This window comes from Mya arenaria, chromosome 11 (assembly GCF_026914265.1).
Source record: "Mya arenaria isolate MELC-2E11 chromosome 11, ASM2691426v1".
Taxonomy (NCBI): domain Eukaryota; kingdom Metazoa; phylum Mollusca; class Bivalvia; order Myida; family Myidae; genus Mya; species Mya arenaria.
In genome coordinates this window covers 46,656,159-46,679,739 of record NC_069132.1, presented here as the reverse complement: position 1 = coordinate 46,679,739, position 23,581 = coordinate 46,656,159, and the positions used below count along the sequence as shown (strand labels likewise).

At 35.0% G+C, this 23,581-nt stretch overlaps 1 protein-coding gene across 1 annotated transcript; it reads right to left on the bottom strand.

The window, feature by feature from the left end:
* Window positions 1-572: 572 nt before the first annotated feature.
* Window positions 573-2,153, bottom strand: LOC128207118 (NPC intracellular cholesterol transporter 2-like). The gene is made up of 4 exons (XM_052909873.1): window positions 2,048-2,153; window positions 1,535-1,642; window positions 1,036-1,208; window positions 573-791 (listed from the first exon to the last, which is right to left on the bottom strand). Exons 1-4 carry the CDS (start codon window positions 2,121-2,123, stop codon window positions 708-710), a joined length of 441 nt encoding a protein of 146 aa, XP_052765833.1. The 5' UTR covers window positions 2,124-2,153; the 3' UTR covers window positions 573-707.
* Between the last annotated feature and the right edge of the window lie 21,428 nt (window positions 2,154-23,581).

Below are 23,581 nucleotides of genomic sequence, written 5' to 3'. Positions count from 1 at the left end.
CTATAATGCTACTGTTACTGCTATACTGCTACTGCTTTAATGCTACTGCTATAATGCTACTGCTAAACTGCTTTTGATGATGATGGTATTGGTGCTGCTACTGTTACTGTAATAATGTTGCTGCTGGTGTTGGTGCTGCTACTGTTACTGTTACTGCGACTGTAACTGCTACTGATAACGGTCTGCTATACTACTACCGCTACTGCTGATGCTGGTGTTGGTGCTTCTTCTGTTACTGTAACTGCTTTAACATTCAGCTTCAATATCAAGACAATGTTTGCAAAAAACGGGATAACCATTTTCTAATAAACGGTAAGTTGTTAATTTCCAAATGTATTTGTTTAAACCTATGTAAAATTTTTTTAGATTTTAAAAGTTTTTTGCCAACATTTTATGGTTGAGTGTTCTGTTTTGATCAAGGGTTACTGCAATGGATTTTAAAAGTAGTTCTGAAAGTTGATATTTTCACTCCTTATTTTGCAGTGAAAATATCAATTTATTTTTACTGTTGTTATTTCACTGATAAAACTCCATATTTCATCGAAAAGCATGAAAGAATAAGTAAACATATGTTATAAAGGAAACGTGTATCGTTTAATGTGGATTTTTAATACATTTATTGCCAACACACATAATCTGTATATTTTGACTTTAATGAAAATCCGGTGGCCATTATTGAACCAAAGAGATGGCGCTCCAATCTGTTTTCAAGCTATCTGAAGTGGTGCTTCGAAACAGATAATGTCTTTGCTATTGGCATCCATGACCTCCCATTTTACAACCAACTTGATCTGAAATCAAACAGAATAATCAAAAGTTTACTCTTAGACGAATCTATTTAAAACCGGAATTAAATGTTTGGTTTTTAGACGTAGCTTGAATGGTATTAAGACAGTTTTAATGAAACCAAATAAAATGTGTTCATTTATTATGTTTAGACTAGACATGCGCTATATTCCCAGCCATCACAAAGTAATAACGCGTTCTCACAAGAGTTTTCCTTTAACAGAACATTACATTACATAGAATGCCAACCTTGGGATATGACGGATCACAGAAGATCGTATTTGAGTAAACGTCAGTGGAGCCGGCGACGACGGGACACTTCAAGTTCTTATTGGCACAGCAGTCATCAGCAACCGGGAAGGGCACGGGGACGCCCGCAATTATCCCGTGCACCGATGTTTTGGCCGTCTGAGAATTCACCTCTGAAGATTTGACGTTAAAACGTGTACACGAATCGTTAATTTTTAAAGAAACTACAGACGTTTTAAATGTCCAAAGAAGGAGTTTTAGATGTGTAGGGTTTCTTTACTCTCTCCAGGAATCATACCATGTGTGTGTCCATCCACAGGAACATGAATAACCCAAACGAGATATCATAAAATAACACGTTTATAATCACCGAAGGAGAAATTGTCCACTCTCCAAAGAAAAACTAGAACTGTAATAATAACCTTTTTCTCAAATCCCTGAAGGGGGAATAATAAAACATTTCTTATTAAACGTATAGATTTAAGATGTATGTACTTACTAGAAGTGAAATTGACAGTGACGGTGTAGTTGGTGCCATGATTCAATGTACATGGCTCAACATCGCATGGTGTCACGCCTATCGAGTTTATTGTTCCACTCTCTGAACCTGCAAATACATTTTCAATGACGATATAAATAGGTAACGTACATCTTCCTTCCGGAAGAGTGATGATACGGAAGAATAAAACTGCATACGATGCCAGTCTCGAATTCATTGACGGAAGTAAGGCATGTAGCGATTTCAACGCCCCTTAGCAACGACTTAAGCAGTAAAAAGATCATGAGGACATACATGTAACTTTTTCAACCCATATATAAGGTTGGTGTTGTGCGGTGAGTCCCTGTGCGGAACTAAGCACGTGAAACATTACATGAGTACATGACTTAAATTATCCTATTTATTTAATATTTGTTTAAGAATTGAAATAACGTGGGAGGATCAAAACGAATCCTCACTTTAAACAGATTAGCTTCTACAATATATAAACCAACGTTTTTAAACAATACTCACCACAATCTTTGTAATTTATTGTTTTACAATATCCGAGCGCGATAAAAGACGATAAAACAAGGACTCTTGCCAACATGGTGTCGTGTGTTCTTTGCCTTCCTGAGTTAAACTGAACAAAACCAAATCTAGTCCACATGTATATATGCTGATAGTAACGGTGGCGTGATAGATAACACCTGGTTACATTCGGCATTGCCACAGAACATCTATCGTTCTATACTTGACCTTTTCTCAACTATCTTTGTTCCGATGGTCTCGTGTTTTAAATGAATGTACATATGTCATTATATGTAACGTGACGTATACATTATTCAGCTATTTAACGCCTTAAAGATACAATTTCTTCCGTTTCAAAAATGACGATTTGTCGTCTGCTTATAGTATGAGCCGTTTGGCGGAAGAATATTGGCGGGAATGCACGAGGTGTTCTTGCTGCGCTATGTAAGAAAGGCGTGGTTCGCCACTCGAGGTGTCTTCCAGCCTCCCATCCTAGTTTCTTTTTATTTATACATCAAAAAGTGCTTTTTGAACAATGCATGTATTGTTTGTTTTTTACAGACAAATACGTGTAGGATTCTCGTATAGCAACAGTATATATGAATGTGGGTGTTACTTTACAGATGTAGGGGACCAGTAAAAATTGCAGAGAAGACTACCAATAGAAGGCAACGTTCAAACGAATGGTATATAGCAAGTGTATCATTTTGAACGGATGACGTGGCCGCCGTCAGAAATCACACCAACAATAACAGAGGACATTCCAAATGGACATCACATTGCCATGATTTAGGAGTTCGTTTGCGCATATCACATTTTAAGCGGTTTGGTGCGATTAACATTAACAATACATGAACATAATTTACCTACGTGCATTAAGTTTGATGTTGCTATATATTTGTCAATATTGAATATACATGGCATAAGTGCATTATTTGTTATACACATGTATATGTAGATATATATATATATATATATATATATATATATATATATATATATATTTCAGTAAAGAATGCATATACATGGACAACATGTATACTAAATAACATAATACATACATGATATTATCAATAGGCATGTCAGGCACACGGAACCAAGAATGACACAAAAAAGAGAAAACTCTTATTTCCATTGTGGTCCTTTGTTTTGGCGGCATGCACATAATATATATATATATATATATGGGAGGCATGGCATATTTAAGTAATAGCATGGCTGTAATCGAAATTGCACAAGTATACTAAAAGTTAGTCTTTATGGTTAAGTTAAAATAGTTCCTTTACTGAAAAGCCGTTTTTTTATTGTTTGTTTAAAACATGTACGTGAAGTTAGCGGCCTAGCAGCCTAGCGGCGTGAATTTAGCGGCTAGCGGCCTAGCGGCGTGAAGTAAGCGGCCGAGCGATCTAGCGGCGTGAAGTTAGCGGCCTGGCGGCCTAGCGGCCTAGCGGCGTGAAGTTGGCGGCCTAGCAGCCTAGCGGACTGGCGGCCTAATTATTTTTTCTATTTCCAATTGTATATACATGCTTTGAAATAGGATAGCATTTTAGGCCGCTAGGCCGCCAGGCCGCTAACTTCACGCCGCTAGGCCGCTAAGCCGCTGAAGTGCTCGATCAACTTTTTTGAAAAAAAAAATAAAAAAACGCTTTAGAGTGATAATTTGTGCATAAAAACAGTAAATACATCATTGTTTTAGAAGATCAGGCATGTTTAATGCTTTGAAATAGCTGACTTCTTAATCGACTTTTTTAAAAAAAATATGCTGATTATCGCTAATAGCTTCAAAGTGTTAATTTGTGCATTCAAACAATTAATATGTTATTGTTTTAGAAGAAAATGCATGTATACATGGTTTGAAATAGGAAACCATTTTAGGCCGCTAGGCCGCCAGGCCGCTAGGCCGCTAGGCCGCTGAAGTGCTCGATCGACTTTTTTGGGGGAAAAAATGAAAAACGCTTCAGAGTGATAACTTGTGCATAAAAACAGTCAATACATCATTGTTTTAGAAGATCAGGCATGTTTAATGCTTTGAAATAGCTGACTGCTTTATCGACGCTCTTAAAAAAAGACTGTTGGTAATCGCTAATAGCTTCAAAGTGTTAATTTGTGCATAAAAACAGCTAATATGTCATTGTTTTAGAAGAAAATGCATGTATACATGCTTTGAAATAGGATACCATTTTATGCCGCTAGGCCGCTAGGCCGCCAGGCCGTTAACTTCACGCCGCTAGGCCGCTAGGCCGCTAACTTCACGCCGCTAGGCCGCTAGGCCGCTAGGCCGCTAACTTCACGTACATGTTTAAAACTGCACTCTCATAGATATACCATTTTTACAACACTTTTATTTTATACATTAAAAACAGCAAATGTTTGCGTAAATATCTGCAAACCGATGATACTAGTATAAGATTGTTAACAAAAAATCAGATCGTAGATTTTCATATTTCCGTTCGAAAATTATTGTTTTATGGCTTTGTAAGACCTTATTTTTCCCAGATCATATTCTTCACACCTGGGAAAAATAGGATCCTATTCTTCACAGCTGGGAAAAATAAGATCTCATTTGTCACACATTTCAAACATATATGTCACAGCTCTTGGGAAGTTTGTGATCAAAGCCGGTTTTTTTATGTACCATGAAATTATATTCCTAACAGGTCAAAAATTGCATCATTTTTTTAACAAAAAATGTAAAATTTACAACTTAGTCACATTTATCACAGATTGCTATTACCAGTATTGAAGATATATTTTGTTGATATGCATGTATGCGTATATATTCTAGTCATAAAGAATCGTTGATAATGCTGATGATGTTGTTGTCGTTTCTGTTGTTGTTGTTGTTGTTGTTGCAGTGGTGGTTGTTGTAGAGATAGTTGTTTTATTTTTTTTTAAACTTTTTATGTTGTTACTGAACGGGTATTAGTGATATAAGTAGGAATAGTATTGGTTCTTGTTGGCACCGTACTAGTTGGTGTATGCCTAGAAAAGGTAGATGGCATTGTGTTTGTTGTCGTGAGTTGTGTTGGCATAGACTGATGTACTGGTAAAGTATTTCCAACGCTTTCAACGGCTAAATTTCGGGCAAGCAGTGAATACCGCAGTGCTAGAAGAGTTTTGGTTTAAAGATAGTTCTGTTCCGAGCTTGCCTGATATGGTCGAGCATTTACGAAAGTGTTACAATTCACCCTCGGGGACACAATCCGACCAAGATACATATAGAGAAAATTTTAGTTTTAAGAATTGATGGTGGTGTTGTTGTTATTGTTGTTGTAAGAATATGTTTTATTGTTTTTGTATAAGGCGTAGTTATAAGAATATGTGTTGTTGTTGTTGTTGTTGTTGTTCTACCTACCTACCTCTCTGTCCCGGGTAGTAGCAGTAGCAGTAGCAGTAGCAGTAGCAGTAGTAGTAGAAAAAATCCGACCCTCGGGCACGCGCGTAAGCCGGAAACGAGGCTTGCACAACTATAATTATGAATTTGTAGAAATTTTGACGTAGAAAGCGCACTTTTGTACATTTCACCCAAAAGCGCGTGCGACTTTGTGTACTGACGTCATAAAGCGCAGTAATTTTAAATCGCTATCGACGTCAAATCTTTCTTTTAAAAATCGCGCTTTATTTTAAATGTTAATTAAAAGTATTGCATACTTATATTTATGGTTGCGCTTTATTGAAATTGCATAATATACTTTTCATAAACCATACAAGAAAAGAAATAAGAAGTGGCGCGTTGTTGCGCGTGACTCATCTTACATAGGGGGGTGTAAGACGAGTTTTTCCAGCACCGGTCACATGACCGGAAACACACGTCCGGAATGCAAGAATTATAATTTCTTCCACTCACTGAACAATTACTGCCTTAATGGTGTTCACATCATTTAATCTTAACACTTACAGCAGTTCGATATTGATCACTATTATGAAGTTTTATTTAAATCATCACATGATAGTTAATACTGACTAGGCACTATTCACAATCTTATCATAGTTTTATGTTCAAAATTTAAGTTTCATTTGAATTATCACATTACTGTTAATACGGACTAGATACTGTTTGCAATCATAACACTGTTCAAAATCTTATCACAAATCAGCTCAATTGATTTGGTCCCCAAATGACTTTCAAAAAACATTTCAGACAAAACCATATGAGTTTGAATCCTGTTATTAGATGGCCATGCTAGTGCTCCGATGGTTGTAGGTTCGAAACCCAAACCAGGGCACCGTCCAAACGTATCTGCATACTTAACAACAAATTCAAATCACGAACATTTAAAAGACCTATATACGGTTGGCGAATAAAACTGTTCTAAGCATTAACGTTGATGACGTCATATCAGTGACGTAGTGAACGTTGTCTTTAATCATGAGTTTTTATCGGTCAGCTGCCATTGTGTTTAAAGTTTTCAAGACCCTTATACACATGTAAAACAAACAATAATTTTGACTGATAAACCTTTAACTTCTTACTAAATAATGCATTTGTGAAAAATATTAATTACTGATAACATGATTGTAACCGTGAATTTGATAGCAGAAAGCGCAAACATATTAAATGATTGGTGAATGCTAAAAGATTTACTGTGGTCTACTAAGGTCTCATTCGGTAGAAATATGCTCATTTCTTTCAAATTTGATAAACTCGGTGTCCTTCATAAGAACCATTGTTTTCGACATGTACTCATCCTTTTTCGAATATTAAAACAATATTATTAATTGTAGTAAATCGTATTTGGGAGTAACAGTGCATCTGAGTTTATCAAGGTCTGCCCGCGCCCATTGGCTGCATCCCCGCCGACTTAAATTGTGTTTTTATATGCCATTAGTGACATGAGATAGAAGTGACAGCAATTTGCAGTCAAATCCAGCATTTGAAGACTTCAAGAAACAGAGTGAGATATAAGAGATCCGGATGCGCTACCCTACCTCTTTACAAAGAGACCTTTAAAGCACCGATACACGGGATATAACTTACCTGGGTTGAACCAGTACTGAGTACACCACTGTTCCAAGCACTACCCTTTAAATGCCGAGCGCCAGGCAAGGGAGCTACTTGTACCAGAGGGTTATATTTCAGATAACGTCTTTCGACCTCCCGCTCCGTAGGCGGACGCCTTAACCACAAGGCCACGGAGACGGTGCTTATTATAAGTCAGAACCTTGTAGACATGTATATCGAGTGACAATGTTTGTTTAGTTAGAGGACAATTTATTGGGATGTGAAATGCATTTTATATATTGACAAATTGATAGTTATGGCCTTTTCTATAAACATTAAAAGACAGAAATCAATTGTATTTCATCCGTTAAATTGAAAATATAAATTTATTTAACTATTGATGATATTAAAATGTAATAAGAAATAAGGATTAACATGTTGTAACTATTAATTTGTTGAAATGATATTTACAGCCCAAAGACGCTTTAAAAGATGTTTCATGTATCATCTTAACCGCTAAATGCAAAAGGCGCGCAAGTATCGGCACGTGAGAGTCGTGATCATTGTCTTTACAAGAATAAGTATTAAATCAAATTATAAAACTTATATATTGGATAGTGGTTACTTACAGTAAAAAACAAAAACACCCAAATATTGAATCTACTGATTTAGATATAATATCTAATGTTTACACGGGGACTCTTAGATTTAGTGTGCTACATATCGGCACCTTATAATATTGAATAATCGGACAAAAACTAATACTATATAAATATTTACATACTTGATTGTATTTATTTCTTTTTCTTTCCCCAATATCGGATTTTACATCTCAAAAAGGGGGTTTCACTTCGCTTTCCATTCTATTTTCATTATATTTTTCTAACTTCTTCATTTTTTTACCCAATTTCATTTAAATTTAAATATAAACCCTTCATGAGGCATATTCCATAACATGTTCATCAAAATAAATATTTGCTCAAAATAAATGACTAATGACATTGCCAACTTTGGAGAAATCCGCTGAAACGAAAGAGTTATATAGGGAAAATATGGTTAAACAGTTCTCACGACTTAGTCTTTTAACAGAACAACTTACTTCCTACATATATGTTAGGATAATTCTTGCCTTTGAAGATGATGGTTTTGTATTTATTGTATGATTTTTACATTTTGGTCCTTTTTAACGGTTTTGTTGGTCATTAAAAGTTACATTGAAATAAGAAGGAGCTAAAAATTGTTTTGCAATTTAAAGTTATTATAGACATCCAATCGCTTAGCTTCCAGCGGATTACGATGCAGATTTTTTTCCCTTTCAAATGCACTTTTCGAAATAATGAATTTTAAAATATCTTTTGGTTCTTTTTGAACATTTATGTAAAATTTGTAGAAAATCGATGCCAAGAAATTGTGTATCCAGCTGTACGATAATGGTTTAATGGCCCATTCCCGCAGCGTATTCACAGCAGGATAAAAATAATCCATCGGCAAGGTGCAACGAAGTTTGTCATGTATAGCAATAAAATTATTCCATAACCATTTTAACTATTTCAGATTTTTTTTCTTTTAATATTATTATAAAATTGAAATTATATATGATACTCGATTATTCATTAACATCAGTAGTTAAGAAATGTCATATATTGTTTTTGTGTAAAAAACGAAAGTAATATATTTCGCAAAAATCATTTTTATCGCAATCACTATTACAGACAGTTAAAACGTAATACTTTTCTCATAAAATATTGATGTTTCAAGTTTCATTGGCAATTTTGGGAATACATATGGGCTATGAAACATCATAAATAAGGGTATTCAAAGATAATAATTTACATATCTAAATCGAGTCAACATGTTCATTAATAATTCTTAAGTTTTAGTTCTTAATTTTTAACATTTTGGTCAACCATTTTGCACTCAACCAAACATGTTTATAAATTTAGCGTAATTATACTTATTTTGATAGGGCAAGAAATGTGTCACATGGAATTTTGTCAGAATATTTTTAGTAACGAGTGCACTAAGTTTTCATAACGTGTCAAAAGCCATTATGTCAACGTGTTGTTATGGAATAAAAAGGTATACCTGTCTTATTGTCAATACAACATTAATGACATTTTAACTTGTACCGTTAAAGGCCGGTACTAAATGATTATCGTTTTTGTTTGGTCCATTAATAATAATGTTGTCGAAACAGTGGTGGCTTCTGTTATTTGGGTATAAAATTCAATTACAATGGAAGTTTTGTAAATGCAGTTAAAGCGCTGAAAGACCAAGCTTTGACAGCATATAATCACCTTGTAACAATTTTTGGTAGGGTTAAACTCGACATTAAGACCAAACTGTTATTGTTCGACTCTATGATTGCTCCTATTCTTATGTATGGTTGTGAGGTTTGGGGTATATATGACATGAAAGAGGTGGATAAACTCCACCTTAAATATTGTAAACACATTCTTGGAGTTCGCTCTCAGACTTCTAATGCTGCTGTTCTTGGAGAGCTGGGACGATTTCCTTTAACATTGTTATGTAAAATCAGAGCACTTAAATTTTGGTGCAAAATCAAATCTTCCCCAACCTCGCTTATAAATAATATATATTGTGAACAAGTTAATGATGCTAGTTTTGTTTACTGCAATGCTAAGGATAACTGGTCTAAATCTGTAAAGAATGTGTTAGACACCCTCGGTTTTAGTTATGTTTGGTCTTCTGATCATATAAACAATTCTTGTTTTATATCATTAAGACAACGCCTCCACGATCAATATGTACAGCAGTGGACTGATACCATTCATTAACAACCAAAGTTAAATTATTATAAACAATTCAAGGTAAATTTTGAATTTGAAAAGTATCTCGATTTAAATATTAATGATAGATATAGAATTGCATTATCGAGATTCCGACTATGTTCTCACTCTCTTGAAATAGAAGTTGGAAGGTTTAATAATGTTGCACGTCTAGAACGAAAATGTAAACTATGCAATACTAATATGGTTGAGTCTGAATTTCATTTTTTGCTTGCTTGTCCTTTTTATTATGATTTACGTCAACAATTCAATATTTCCAATTCATGGAATACCTTGAATAAATTTAAGGTTTTAATGTCTTCAAAAAACACAAACAATGTAAGAATTGTATATAAATATATTTACAATGCTTTTCAACGAAGTTCTGCCAGCACTGATGCAGTTGCTTCTTAGTTCCAATAAAGAAAATTATGATTGTGTTCTTTATATTATGTACGTGTGTGTGTTGTTGTTTTTAGTTTATTTTGTATTTGTCATCTTTTCAATTTGTGTACATCTCATGCTATGTGTATGTTCATGGCCAAAGGCTTATGTATTGCCGATATTGCCAATAAACTTGAAACTAAATGATAGCAACTGCAGTTAATATTATCGGCCAGGTCTGTGTGTTTTCTCATTATATATTTCAGCCAACATTAATAAATACCCTTATTAATAAGTATTTGTGACAAATGCTTATTGTCCTATGGCCGGGAAAAACAACAAGCACAAAACGAACAATTCACAACAAGCGACAATGGCTAGCCCTCCAGTTCAAAACGGAGTAACCAACGGAATCGCTGCTTCATCAAACAGCAACGGCAGTAACAACAATGGCAACGGTGGAATTACACGAAATGTGACTAATTTTTTGGACTTATTGGGTCAATCCAGAGAATTGTTATACGGACAGCAGCCAAACCAACATAGAGAACACATGGACATGCAATATTCTCAATACACTAACAATAATACGGTTCGTTTTGGCCAAGGACAAGGTCAAGTACAACACGGATTTGTGAATAGTATGCAGTACAATCAACCCGTTAGTAATGCTCCAGGCAATCAAACAAATGCATATATCGCTCAACCGATTCAACCGAATAACCAAACGGAAAATCAAAGGTCGGATAACAGTATCCCACAATGGGCCGCTAATCTCTCCAAGCAAATGACCAATATTCAAAGCTGCCTAGATATGTACAACAGCAGGTGGCAAAATGTTGAAACGAACATTTTTCAACAAAATGATAAACTTGCAAATCTAGAGACAGGATTTTCACAATCAAGACAGAACATTGACACAACAAATAAAGATGTGTCACAAATGCAAAGCAAAATGAACTCTTTTCAGACTAAACTGGTGGAGTGTAATGAAACTATGAACCTGTATAGTGACATTTGTTACAGCGTCACCGTTACAAATAGTGATCTAGACAAAAAGGTATTGGCCCTTGAAACGAAAGTACAAACTCTCGAACGGCAATATAATGACCTTGAGAAGCAACAAGCCTCCACGGATAGCCGTGTAACGGACGTCCAGTATCAAACAATGAGGGAAAACCTACTATTGTGTGGCATACCCGAGGCCAAGGACTACAAACAGAATGGCGAAGACTGTCCCGCCGTTATACAAGCTTTCATGAGAGATGAACTTGGTATTGAGACTGAGATCTCTGTTGACCACGCGAGACGGTTAGGGCCATTTAGACAATACGCTGACCGCCCCAGGCCAATTGTGACAAAATTCACTTTTTATAAGGATCGCGAAACAGTCAGGCAAACCGCTAGGCAAAAGCTACCTGACACCGACTTTTGGGTGAAGGAACAGTATCCAAAAGATATGGAAGATAAGAGAAGGCAACTATACAGTGTCGCGGACGAGGCGAGGAAAGATACCAACAACAAAGTTGTCCTGACCAGAGACAAACTCTTTATCAATGGCAAATTGTATACAGACACTACTCAAAAACACACATCTTATAAAAAAACAACGCATAGGCAATCACAGAACCACAGAGACGAGCCGAGGTGGTCAAAAACTTACTACAGAAGTCGTGCCCCAAACACACAAGCTCCCTCTACAAGTAAACCTGTGTCAACTTCAAACCCGTTTGCGGTGCTCGACAGTCGTACACCGCAGAATACACCAACCGGGCTACCGACGTTAGCGGGCAAAAAGAAAGCCACGTCACCTCTTGAAACTGGCACTTATTTCAAGAAACCAAACTGCTATAATAGTGACTCTGATACAACTTCCGAAATCGACTTAACTGATTCACCCAGTTTACTGGATACACAACCTCCCCCGCAGGAACGTGGCGATCAGGAGTCACTGACACCTTCCGATAATCCCGGGGCTAGCGACCAGACAGCTGATCAACGCCCCGAGGAAAACATGTAGCGGTCCAGGGAAGACGGTTATTACTCAAGTGATAATGGTAATCCTTGTGACAGTTCAGAAAACGCCGATACTGATCAGTGTAGATTAAAATTCTTGTCGTTAAATGTTGGTGGTGTATTAAGCAAAATAAAAACTCCAGACTTTATAACTGTTATAAACCAATATGATATTATTTGCTTGCAAGAAACCAAAACTGATGATACAGATTTTATAAGTATCCCTGGTTACTCTGTATTCATGTTCAACAGAGAGAAATTAACTCGTTATCGCTCTGGTGGTATTGCTCTTATTGTGAAAGATAATGTATTACCATTTGTACAGATTGATACATCACCACAGAGCGACCTTATTAAATTTTTCACTATCTCGAAAGATATATATGGTTGTAATAGCAATATTGAGCTTAAATGTGGTATCTTATATATATACCACCCATCGGGTCAAAATACTCTCATGTTGACCCATATTTTGAAATTCAAAATGAGCTGTTTAGATTTTGCTCAGAAAATAACCATATACTCCTACTGGGAGATATGAATTAACGATGCGGCAATTTGCACGATTTCACTTTCTGTGACAATGTTTTATCAGACCTATTTGATTTACATGATGTACAAAATGAAGATTCGAATGTACTCTACAATTTTGAAAAATGTAATATTTCTTTGCATCGACATAATATTGATAATACAATCAACCATTATGGAAACCAACTTATTGACTTTTGTAAAAATAATAATTTATTCCTATGGAATGGTCGCATCGGCTCTGACGGGACTAATCCTCAATTAACTTGTAAAAGTGCAAGCACGGTAGACTATATGGTATCTACGTCAAACGTGTTTGAAAATGTAATTAATTTTGAAGGGAAAGATTTTTGTCACTTATTATCTGATGCCCATTGCTCACTTACAGCTGTCGTAAAGTGTAAACACTACCCTATAACGGGAAATAGAAATGAATCAACAAAGGGCCCAAAACTTTGGGACAGTAGTAAATCAGCTAATTTTGTAGATAATATTGATATTCTAAAAGTATCAGATATTGAAAGTAAATTAGATTTGCTATCAGGAAATAATCAAATTTCACAAAACGATATAGATGATGTTGTAAATGATATCGCAATATTATTTAGCGAAAACGCTGTTACAACATTTGGTATGGTGCACAAAAGAGAACATAATGTCTCGACACAAAACGATTCTCCCTGGTTTAACAGGGAATGTCAAAACTTGCGAAATATTTATCACAAAACACGAAGGGCATATAACAAGCATAAAACAAGTCATTTAAAAGAATGTCTAAGAAACATTAGTAAGCAATACAAACGCACAATGCACACTTCACAAAACAGTTATAATAATAACAGAATTAACAGGCTAAGGAACTTGAAACTAAATAGCCCACGCAAATACTGACAGATACTAAATTCTGAATATAAAAAAATGAAGTAAGTGCAACACTTGGCGATTTTTTCAATTTCTTTAAAAAATTAAATGATAATTCAAATATACACGAGGATACGCAGCTTAACGAAGATATACTTCGTGAAAATGAAAACATAGATCCTACAAATGAAGAAATTAACAGACCATTCAGTGCAGAAGAAATATTAATTGCAGCGAAGGCGCTTAAATGTAATAAAGCACCTGGTATTGACAACATTGTCAATGAACATATTAAATCATCTGTACATATAATGCTACCAATTTATGTTAAGTTATTCAACTTAATTTTAGACCATGGTACAATTCCAGAAAGTTGGACAGAGGGTATTATAAAACCAATCTACAAAAACAAGGGTGATTCAAAACTGCCTGAAAATTACAGATCCATTTCTCTTCTCAGTTGTTTTGGGAAATTATTTACTTGCGTCTTAAACACCAGGCTAAATAAGTATGCAGAAAACAAAAATTTAATTTATGAAACGCAGGCTGGATTTAGAAAGAATTTTTCAACTGTAGATAATATATATGTTCTTAAATGTCTGCTTGATATATTACAATCTAATAAAAAGAAACTATACTGCTGTTTTGTAGATTTTAAACAAGCATTTGATTCAGTCTGGCGTGTTGGACTTTGGAGAAAACTTATTAATGAAAATATCAATGGTAAATGTTTCAAAATCATTTTCAACATGTATGATAATATTAAATCAAAGGTTATGACGTCCGAAGGCACTTCAGATACATTTAGTTGTTTCGTTGGTGTACGACAAGGAGACAATTTGTCACCTTTCTTGTTTTCATTGTTTTTAAACGACATTGAGTCTTATCTAAGTGACCAAGGTATAAATGGAATAACACAAGAAAGCACAATAGATGGGCTACGAGTATACGTAAAATTGTTCATACTTTTGTATGCTGATGACACGGTTATATTCAGTGATAATGCTGAAGAATTACAACATGCATTAGATGCTTTAAAAACATATATTGATATTTGGAAATTAAAAATAAACACAGATAAAACCAAAACCATGATAATAGGTAAAGGACGACGATTGAACAATCTGAATCTCAAAATAGGAGACATTGTTTTAGAACAAGTTGAAGAATATAAGTATCTGGGCTTGTATTTATCGAGGACAGGATCAAATATTAAAACAAAGAAGTATTTAGCTGACCAAGCTACAAAGGCCATGTTTTCGCTACTTAGAAAAATAAAAAAACTCACACTACCATTTGATATTGAAATTGATCTTTTTGAGAAATGTGTAAAACCCATTTTATTATATGGATGTGAAATTTGGGGTTTTGGAAATATTGATGTCTTAGAAAGGGTTCAACTGAAATTTTACAAATATATTTTCAACTTAAAAAAATCTACACCAAACTATCTGGTATACGGAGAAATCGGCATACGGCCGCTATCAGTAGACATAAAAACGAGAATTGTATCTTACTGGGTTCGAATGATTGACAACAAAGAAAACAGTCAAGTAATGAAACTAAACTCAAAATTGTATGTTATACTTAATGAACTTGTTTCACAAAGACGTGTTAAATCACCGTGGTTCGAAAATGTTAAAAAATATACTTTGCAATAACGGTTACTCGGGTATATGGTATAGCCACAGTTTTAGTAATAGTAAATGGCTTATAAAGTCTATGCACCAAAAACTAAATGGCTGTTTTATTCAACAATGGCACTCTGATATTGACAGAACGTCAGCATCGAACTTCTACAAAATTGTAAAAGTTAATTTTGCACAAAGTAATTATATAAATGATTTATCATCAAATTTAACTAAATCATTATTGTCCTTTATAACCAGAAATCATAGACTACCTATAGAAACGGGTAGATGGAATAACACTGTCATAAATGAAAGAAAATGTGTTAACTGTGATGATGTTGGGGATGAGTTTCACTATTTGTTCAAATGTAATACTTTTTCAAATGAGAGGCACAAATATCTTAATAGATATTATTATAACAGACCTAATACTCAGAAATTAAGAGAACTGTTTAACAACGAAAACAAGGAGGACATTCGTAAACTAAGTATCTTTTGTCATAAAATAATAAATTACTTTTCAATGAAAAATCAAAGTTAGAAACGAATTCATTTTGGAATAGAAAAAAAAAAAAAAAAAAGAAGATCAATACATCATAAACTCTTGATTAAAAGCACCTTTAAATCCTTGTGTTTCGGTTTCGGCAAGTTTTTAAAATAGGTGTGAAAATATCATATTATATATGTACGATACATCGACTAGTGAAACCTTGCGCGTGTGGATTGTCCGTACAGCTGGCGAAGCTAGTCGATGGTACAAATCTAAAAAACGACTAACCAAATTTGTTGTCCACATTTTATCTTTTTTGTAGTAGATACTTATGCTAAATAGATATACTCACACCTATAATTTGTATTAGTTTTTCATAAAGCAAACAATCACTAACCATAACAATGAAAGTAACTAGTCAATTTGATAATTGATTTATTTGAGCATTATTTATTTTTATTTCTTTCACTAATATGTCAGCATATGATATGTACACACTGCAAACAGTTGTAAATAGCATTGTATATATTTGTTAAATCATTTTTATATAACATGAAACATAGCTGTTTGTATAAATCCTGTTTCATAATATGCGTTAAACAACTCATTTTCTGTAGCTTCTTACACGTATACATTCTATAAATTTCTGATTTTTATTTTTTGGTCCAATAAGTCGATGGTACCGCAATGTATGTCACATTTATATTTAATAAACATGTTTATATTTTGCATACTTGCATGTGCCGATGCTGCATCTATGCGCGGCATTATTATTTCTAAAAAGCTTACTTATGTATATGTGTGTATTTTTATGATTCTCTATACCACTAAAGTGTTTGTTTGTATATAACATTCTATACTTATGTATAGCCGTTTTCCATTGTATTACGTGATATGAACATTGTATTTGTATAAAATGTCTGCTTTTGTTTTCCGTATAATGCGGAACTTAGCATTTGAAAATAAAAGTTGAAAAGTAAAGTATTTCATTTTAGCTGTTCCTTGCGAAATTTCACACCCAATTTTGTGTTACACTGCTATCAGAAAACTTACCAAACTGTTAAAATAAAGGTGTGGTAATGGCCCCAATTAAATGTCTTGATAAACGATCAATTATAGACTTCAACAAAAAGACACGGAATATAATATGTAAAAGAAGTAAGTTTATCAGAGATGATTTGATATTTCAGTACTTAATCAACTAACGTTTCCCCTATAGAACAGCTCTACCTAATTATGGCTAAATCTAAATCTTTCAAAACTGAAATTTTCTATCGTAACTTATAATAAAAGGACGGGTCAACTTTATGACCCTCGTAAATTCTGTATTTCTTATCTGCCTTAACCTTACACTGCGTCCAGTAGATAAATAAGTGCTTAACTAGCGTATCTTAACGCTACTATTGCACTGAGAGGAGAAATCGATAGAGACCGTCGTTACCCTGATAAGCTCCAAAGTTGGCAATGAGTGGATTTCACTTCTCAAAATGTGGAATTCACTTCGATTTCCGATCTTTTTTTTTCAAAATATGTCAACAACTTTCTTATTTTTTGATCATTTTGAATAAAATTTGAAATATAAACCTATTTTAAAGCCTTTTAAATTATTTGTTCAACAAAAAGAAATATTTGTTAAAAGTTAATGAGTTATGAGTGGATTTCACGTCTCAAAGAGTGGATTTCACTTCGAATTCCGATCTATTTTTTAAAAAAAAGCTCTTACTTCTTCATTTTTGACAAATTTCAATAAACTTTGAAATATAAACTCTTCATAAGGCACTTTCCAATATGTAAACAATAAATTTTATCTTTTAATCAGAATGAATGAGTTACGAATGGATTAAACGTTTCAAAAAGTGGATTTCACTTCGATTTCCGATCTATTTTCGAAAAAATTCTCAAACTTCTTCATTTTTTTTACAAATTTCAACAAAAATTGAAATATAAACCCTTCTTAGGGCACTTTTCAATATGTAAACACTAAACATTATCTATTAATAAAAATGAATGAGTTTTGAGTGGACTTCACCAATCGTTACAACTCGGCCATCTCCGGCAAGCTTCGAGATAGCCAATTCCCAATACTGGCCGGGGAGTTCCGATTGGGACTTCACGTGAAATCCACTGGATTCCTGTACCACCCTGTACCCAATAAAAACGCTAAAATCAACATTGACATAGCCGAGTGCGCGGTCAAGGTCAAAATTGCATGCGGGTGATTCGCAGTGAAAGTAGAAATACAGCAACATAAAACGTTCGATTTGGATAAATACGCGTCTTACTCAACGAGAGAGTTTTCAACGGTAGGAATGATATTTCAATTTTCTCTTTGTATGAGGCATGCACAAAGTTTGCATGTCAGTCTGTATTTAACGTGAACATTGTATGGGAACGGACACCGGATATAGCTCAAAACATGATAAGTAAACAGACAGTTGTGCAGTTGTTTTTCTTTACCAGAGGTAAGATCTTGCTGTGTTAACGCATATCTACCATATCCACAAATGAAACAAGTGTTTGAACTAATAGCTGAAATGCTAAATTTGGCCTATGGTATACTTTAAAGTGCTTACGATTTAGCAGACCTCGAAAAATGTTCATCAAATCGGAGATGATCACCTCAAAACTTACAGAATTTCGAGAAGTATTGTTATTTTTAGGGAATATATCAAATAAATGAAAAATCTGAATCGAAGGATTTCACAAGCATAAGCTTATCTTTTTTTATGTAAAAATTAGCAATGTAACTCTTAAACTGTTAAAGATATGCCATTAAAAATGTTCACAGTACTGTACTGTAAATGTTATGTACTGAGGATAGTTTCAACGTTGAGAAATGTGTCCTGGTGATAACATGTAAAATGGGACAAAAAATGATAGTAACACTGTTAATATATAATACACGTATAATATTTTATGTCTATTTCGAACTTTCAAATAATCTGCAAAAATTGAGAGTACAATTTGATAAGAAACTATTGAGCAAACTTTAGTTAACAATGAGTTTGATCATTGCCCTCCTAAATGAACGAATATTTGCAAGCTGCTTAAATATCAGGGTTGGTCACAATACATACTTTCTCACTGAAGTGAACGAGCAGAGACCATTATTCTGTTCTAAGTAATAGCAACAACGACCCAAGCTTAGAAAAAAGCTTTACGTATTCCAAATTTGATCACAATATCTCATACCCTACTGATGCCTTTCTGTGTGCAAAAACGTACCTACTTGATTTACAAAGCAATACAGCATATATGAATAGCAAACACCATACCAAACACCAACAAACACCGATTCTACGGCCATATGTTTTGTGTTCCTCAATAAATCAGATTACCGGTGTATTTCAAATATTTAGATATTTGCGACTCGAATGATGATGCTTGTAACAAAGACATCAAGGTTAACTAATCTGTATGAATGAAACATTTTTAAGAACATACAGATACAAAAAACAGTATCCTTTCTTTTGCTCTCATCCCTCGATATGGACAACATCAAACAATTTCCCTCGAGCTCGCGTATAGGTACATGGCCGTAATCATTTTTACAGTCTCGTTATTCTAAATACATCGTTACTATCCCCAGTCCACGTAATAGCTATCCCCTGTGCAGTTATTTATTTGCTTCATCTATACCTAGTACACCGCCAGGGCATCAAAAAGTATTAATATCTCTGTAAAAACAAAACATATCGTATTGATATTTTACACATTACTAGATAATGCAATTACAATGAAATCGCTCTATTCAGTTTTTGGACTAGGGCACTTGTGGCCTAGTTCATAGCCATAAACACGCTATCTGCATTCTCAAGCCGCATCTGGGGGTTCACTGACGTAATATATTCATACGCTGTATTTTGATTGGATTGCCGTTAGCGAATTTGAATAATCAAAGTAGTACCAGAACTGATTACAAAGAAAACATCCAATAAAAATAGTTCTCCTAACAATTCAAGCTAACTGTATGTTCTTTTTATGAAGCACAAGAAATTCATACGTAGCAAGTGAGTTAATCGGGTTAACTACATGAATGTTCTTGCATACGGTCAGATTATATGCAATAAGAACATGAACATATTGGAAAAGTACGCATCGAATTATTTCCGTTCAATGCTCTGTATTGATAGACTGGTACCCTCTTTCTCTTTCATCCGAAAAGAAGCCAATATCAGCTAACCGCGGTGCCCGTCGCGCATTCGAAATGGCTTGTGAATTCATACGTAAAGCGAATAAAGCGTGCGGTCTAAGTAGAAAACAACCAGGAAAGTTGGTTTAAAAAAATATTGTTATCCTTTGTATACAAAGTTGGTATTCCGAAGTCGGTCCCTGTTCTTTTTTTCCACATAATTTGCATGTTCCGTGATAATTCTTTTCGATACAAAGTTTTTTTTAACTAATCATCACATGGCACTTAGCACTTTTTTAAATACAACATGATTTTTGGTATATATTGTTCAAATACTATTAATGTTAACTAAAAGCCATATGCCGCGTACCTGTATAACTTTGTATTTTTGAGGAAACGTAAATCAGGGTACCAGTCTACTTATTGACCTCAAAATTTACTCTGATCAGAGCGGCCGAATGATTCAGACATGTATGTTATCACTATTTCCGGATGCTGATGATGTGAATTTCATAGTGTTTTATTGAGGAAAATTATCTATAAAGCTGGCATTGAATGATTACCACCATCAAACGGATTTATGTTCATCTTGCCGTGGGTAGCATTTTTAATTTGACACGTCAATTTTCAGGCAATACAAGTTCGTTTGAAAAAATCATGTGATTTCAATTTTGCAAAATGGAGATACAAAATATCAAATATGCGCATACTTATTTATTAAGTTTCATTCTAAATGAAGCCAAATGTATGAATATGTGCACAGCATCTATGAATAAGATGATTGTTTACCTATGTGCATAGAAAAGTCTTGGAGCCACTCTCAGTGTAAGTACATTACATTGTGATAAACCATCGCCATTGATAAAACAATCTTGCATGCTCAATTTTGATTTCTTCTCTTATAATGCACCAGTCAATACATCGATCCGAGATGCCAAGAAAAGCTCCGCCCCTTTAGATATTGTTACTACGCGCCCCAAGCGTAAATTCAAAATGGCGGCTCCCGCTGCTACAAAAGCATCAGAATACGATTCTCTTGCGAAGATTCCGGACAATATATCAGTTAAATATTTACCAGATCACCCCAAATTATCGGGAAAGGTGTTAGAAAAGGGATTAAATTACTTTCTACATGGTTATATTCATGACATTAAAGTTTTGGAAGAGGAAAGTATCTGCCATGTAACCGCGAGATGCTGGCCTTCAATGAGAAAAAAAACGACAAGCCTCATATGTTAAGTGTCGATGTGGAGAGGGATTCCACGGTTACCACGGTTACCACGGCCCCCTCGGGGATATACCAGGGAAAAGGGCTGTGTTCTTACCTTTCATGCAGTTAAAGTTATGGAAGCCAGAACTAGTGTCCTCGCAATTCCGGGTGATTGCGGTGGTTTTGTCTTCCCTCAAAATATATCAGGGAAATGCTCTTACCTTAGATCCCCGGGGTGCGGGGTTATTCACGGGATTTTACCAGCAGTTTGTTCTCGCAGGGCAGGGATTTTACCGGCTATTGGCTGGACGGAAAGTCGGGGGGGGGGGGGCGTGGTTTCAATCGACTGGTACATAGGGTTGTCCGGAAAGTTTTGAGACTGCATTCATAAAAAAACTTACCACTCATAGGATGCAATTAAAATTTTATCAGCTGTCAATCGTATCTCATGTAAACAAATCCTGAAAGTTTCAACAATATACTACGAAGTGAACGTGTATAACAAACATTACAAAAAATACAGGTTACAAGCCACGGAGCACTTCGTTGTCTCATTGCGTCACGTCATTTACGGTTTTTTTAAAATACGCTCCTTCTGCACGTACACACTTACGGTGAAAATCAACTCATTGCTTGAATATCTGTCCGTACCACCCTTTTATGATATTATGAACAACTGTTCTTTTTAGCTGAACGGATTCGTCAATTTTCCTCTCTGTCCTCCGCCAGTCTTCTTGGAACATGTCCTGCACTGAATTTACGTCAATTTCACTCACGACTGACGGTCTGCCGCTCCGCATCTAATCGCACACATTTCCATGCTCGTCACTGAAACGTCCATACCAGCGAAATACCAAAGCCCTTGAACATGCTGGCTTTGATTTATCCCGTGTTAGAAACGTATAGGTATTAGTAGGAGTTATTCCGCTGCGAACAGTGTTTGATTATAGCGCGCTGCTCCGTGCGTGACGTTAACGTTGGTTTTTTTCCGACATCTTCGAAATACCTCTCTACTTCCGCTGATCGTTACAACCATGTCTACTGTTAGATTGCGTCAATAATTTGCTTAGTGATGCAGCTGACGTCATACTGTCGTCATATGTTTTGACGTGACGTTTTGGCGTCTATTATTCAGAAGGAGTAGTATATATGAATTGTGAACAATTTTCAGAAAACGTCAATTTCAAAGTGCTCCGTGAAGCGCTAGATGGGTTGTCTTGACAACCATTTCCTTCCTTAATTTGAGATTATTTATTTTTATTTTTCAAAAGGAAACTCGTGAATAGTCTATACATATACACAGCTGTGTATTGTTTGTTGATTTATATTAAAAACATTTTGAAATATAGACACAGTCTCAAAACTTTCCGGACAACCCTCGTACTTTACAAGTTCTTTTTCTGAAGACGCTTTGCGCTCACTTTTTGTTTTCTAGCCAAGAATAAAATCAAAAATCAGTCAGAGATACAGTATGGTGATGCATTGTTGTTGATAGATTAATATAAATTTGTGAAATATTTGAGGGAAAGGTATTTGGTTAAATAATTTACAAGTGTAACTTTTGAGTAATATTTAACAATGCAGTGCCGAATATTGTTGAGATATAATTGAATTTGTAATAATTAATCAGTTGACTTGTGGCGTTTAGGGAACAAAATTAAAATCAAAATATTCAATAAAGTTCCCTTATCACCCAATGTTGTGGAATAGTGAAGTAATGAAGATTTAACCTCACAACAGTCTTTCTCAAATGCTGTCCAGGCTTTTTTATGCTTAAGAATAACTAACCTCGCGATGTCAGACCAGAAATAATCTTTGCATGAGATTGTATCACTATGGATAATTATGCACCAGTCAATTGTAACCACGGCTCCCACATCCGGGGGTATACCGGGGATAGCCGGCGAAATGGGCCACGTTTTTACCTTTAAGGTGGCCCCGCAGTGCCAGGTCTTCCCGGAAAAACAGGGTGGATGGGGCTTAACCTAATGTCCCTTGAGTGCGGGGCATCTGGTGGGGACTTTACCATCATATTATCTCCGCAGGGTGGGGATTTTAGCTGGGGTTGGCTGGACCGAAAGTAAACGTCATGGTTACAATTGACTGATGCATTAGCTTGTGTATTCAGATAAAGTTAAGAATATATATTTATTTATATAAGTTATTCTTTGCAATCCAAATCAAAGATTTGAAAAAGGTATCATTTATCAATAAATGCAAGTATACACAAATGACTGTGCAAATCTCTATGTATCATCCAAATATGAGTACCTTGCAGGGTGAATGTTATTTGTAAAAAAATATACTAAGTGAGCTTTCAAGATTACCTTTCCAATCGCATATACACAATGCAGTTTGAAACCTGGATAATTAAAACAAATCTTGGTTGTAGACCATTCCTATTAAATATTTGATAAGTCACAGACATTATAAGGTACAGTTTAAAGGGGCTGTACTCAGTTAATGATGAAAAAGCAAAAATTTAAAGAAAATTGTAGAAAATTGACATGTGTACAATTAATGCATTGAAACTTACTAACTGATGATCCCC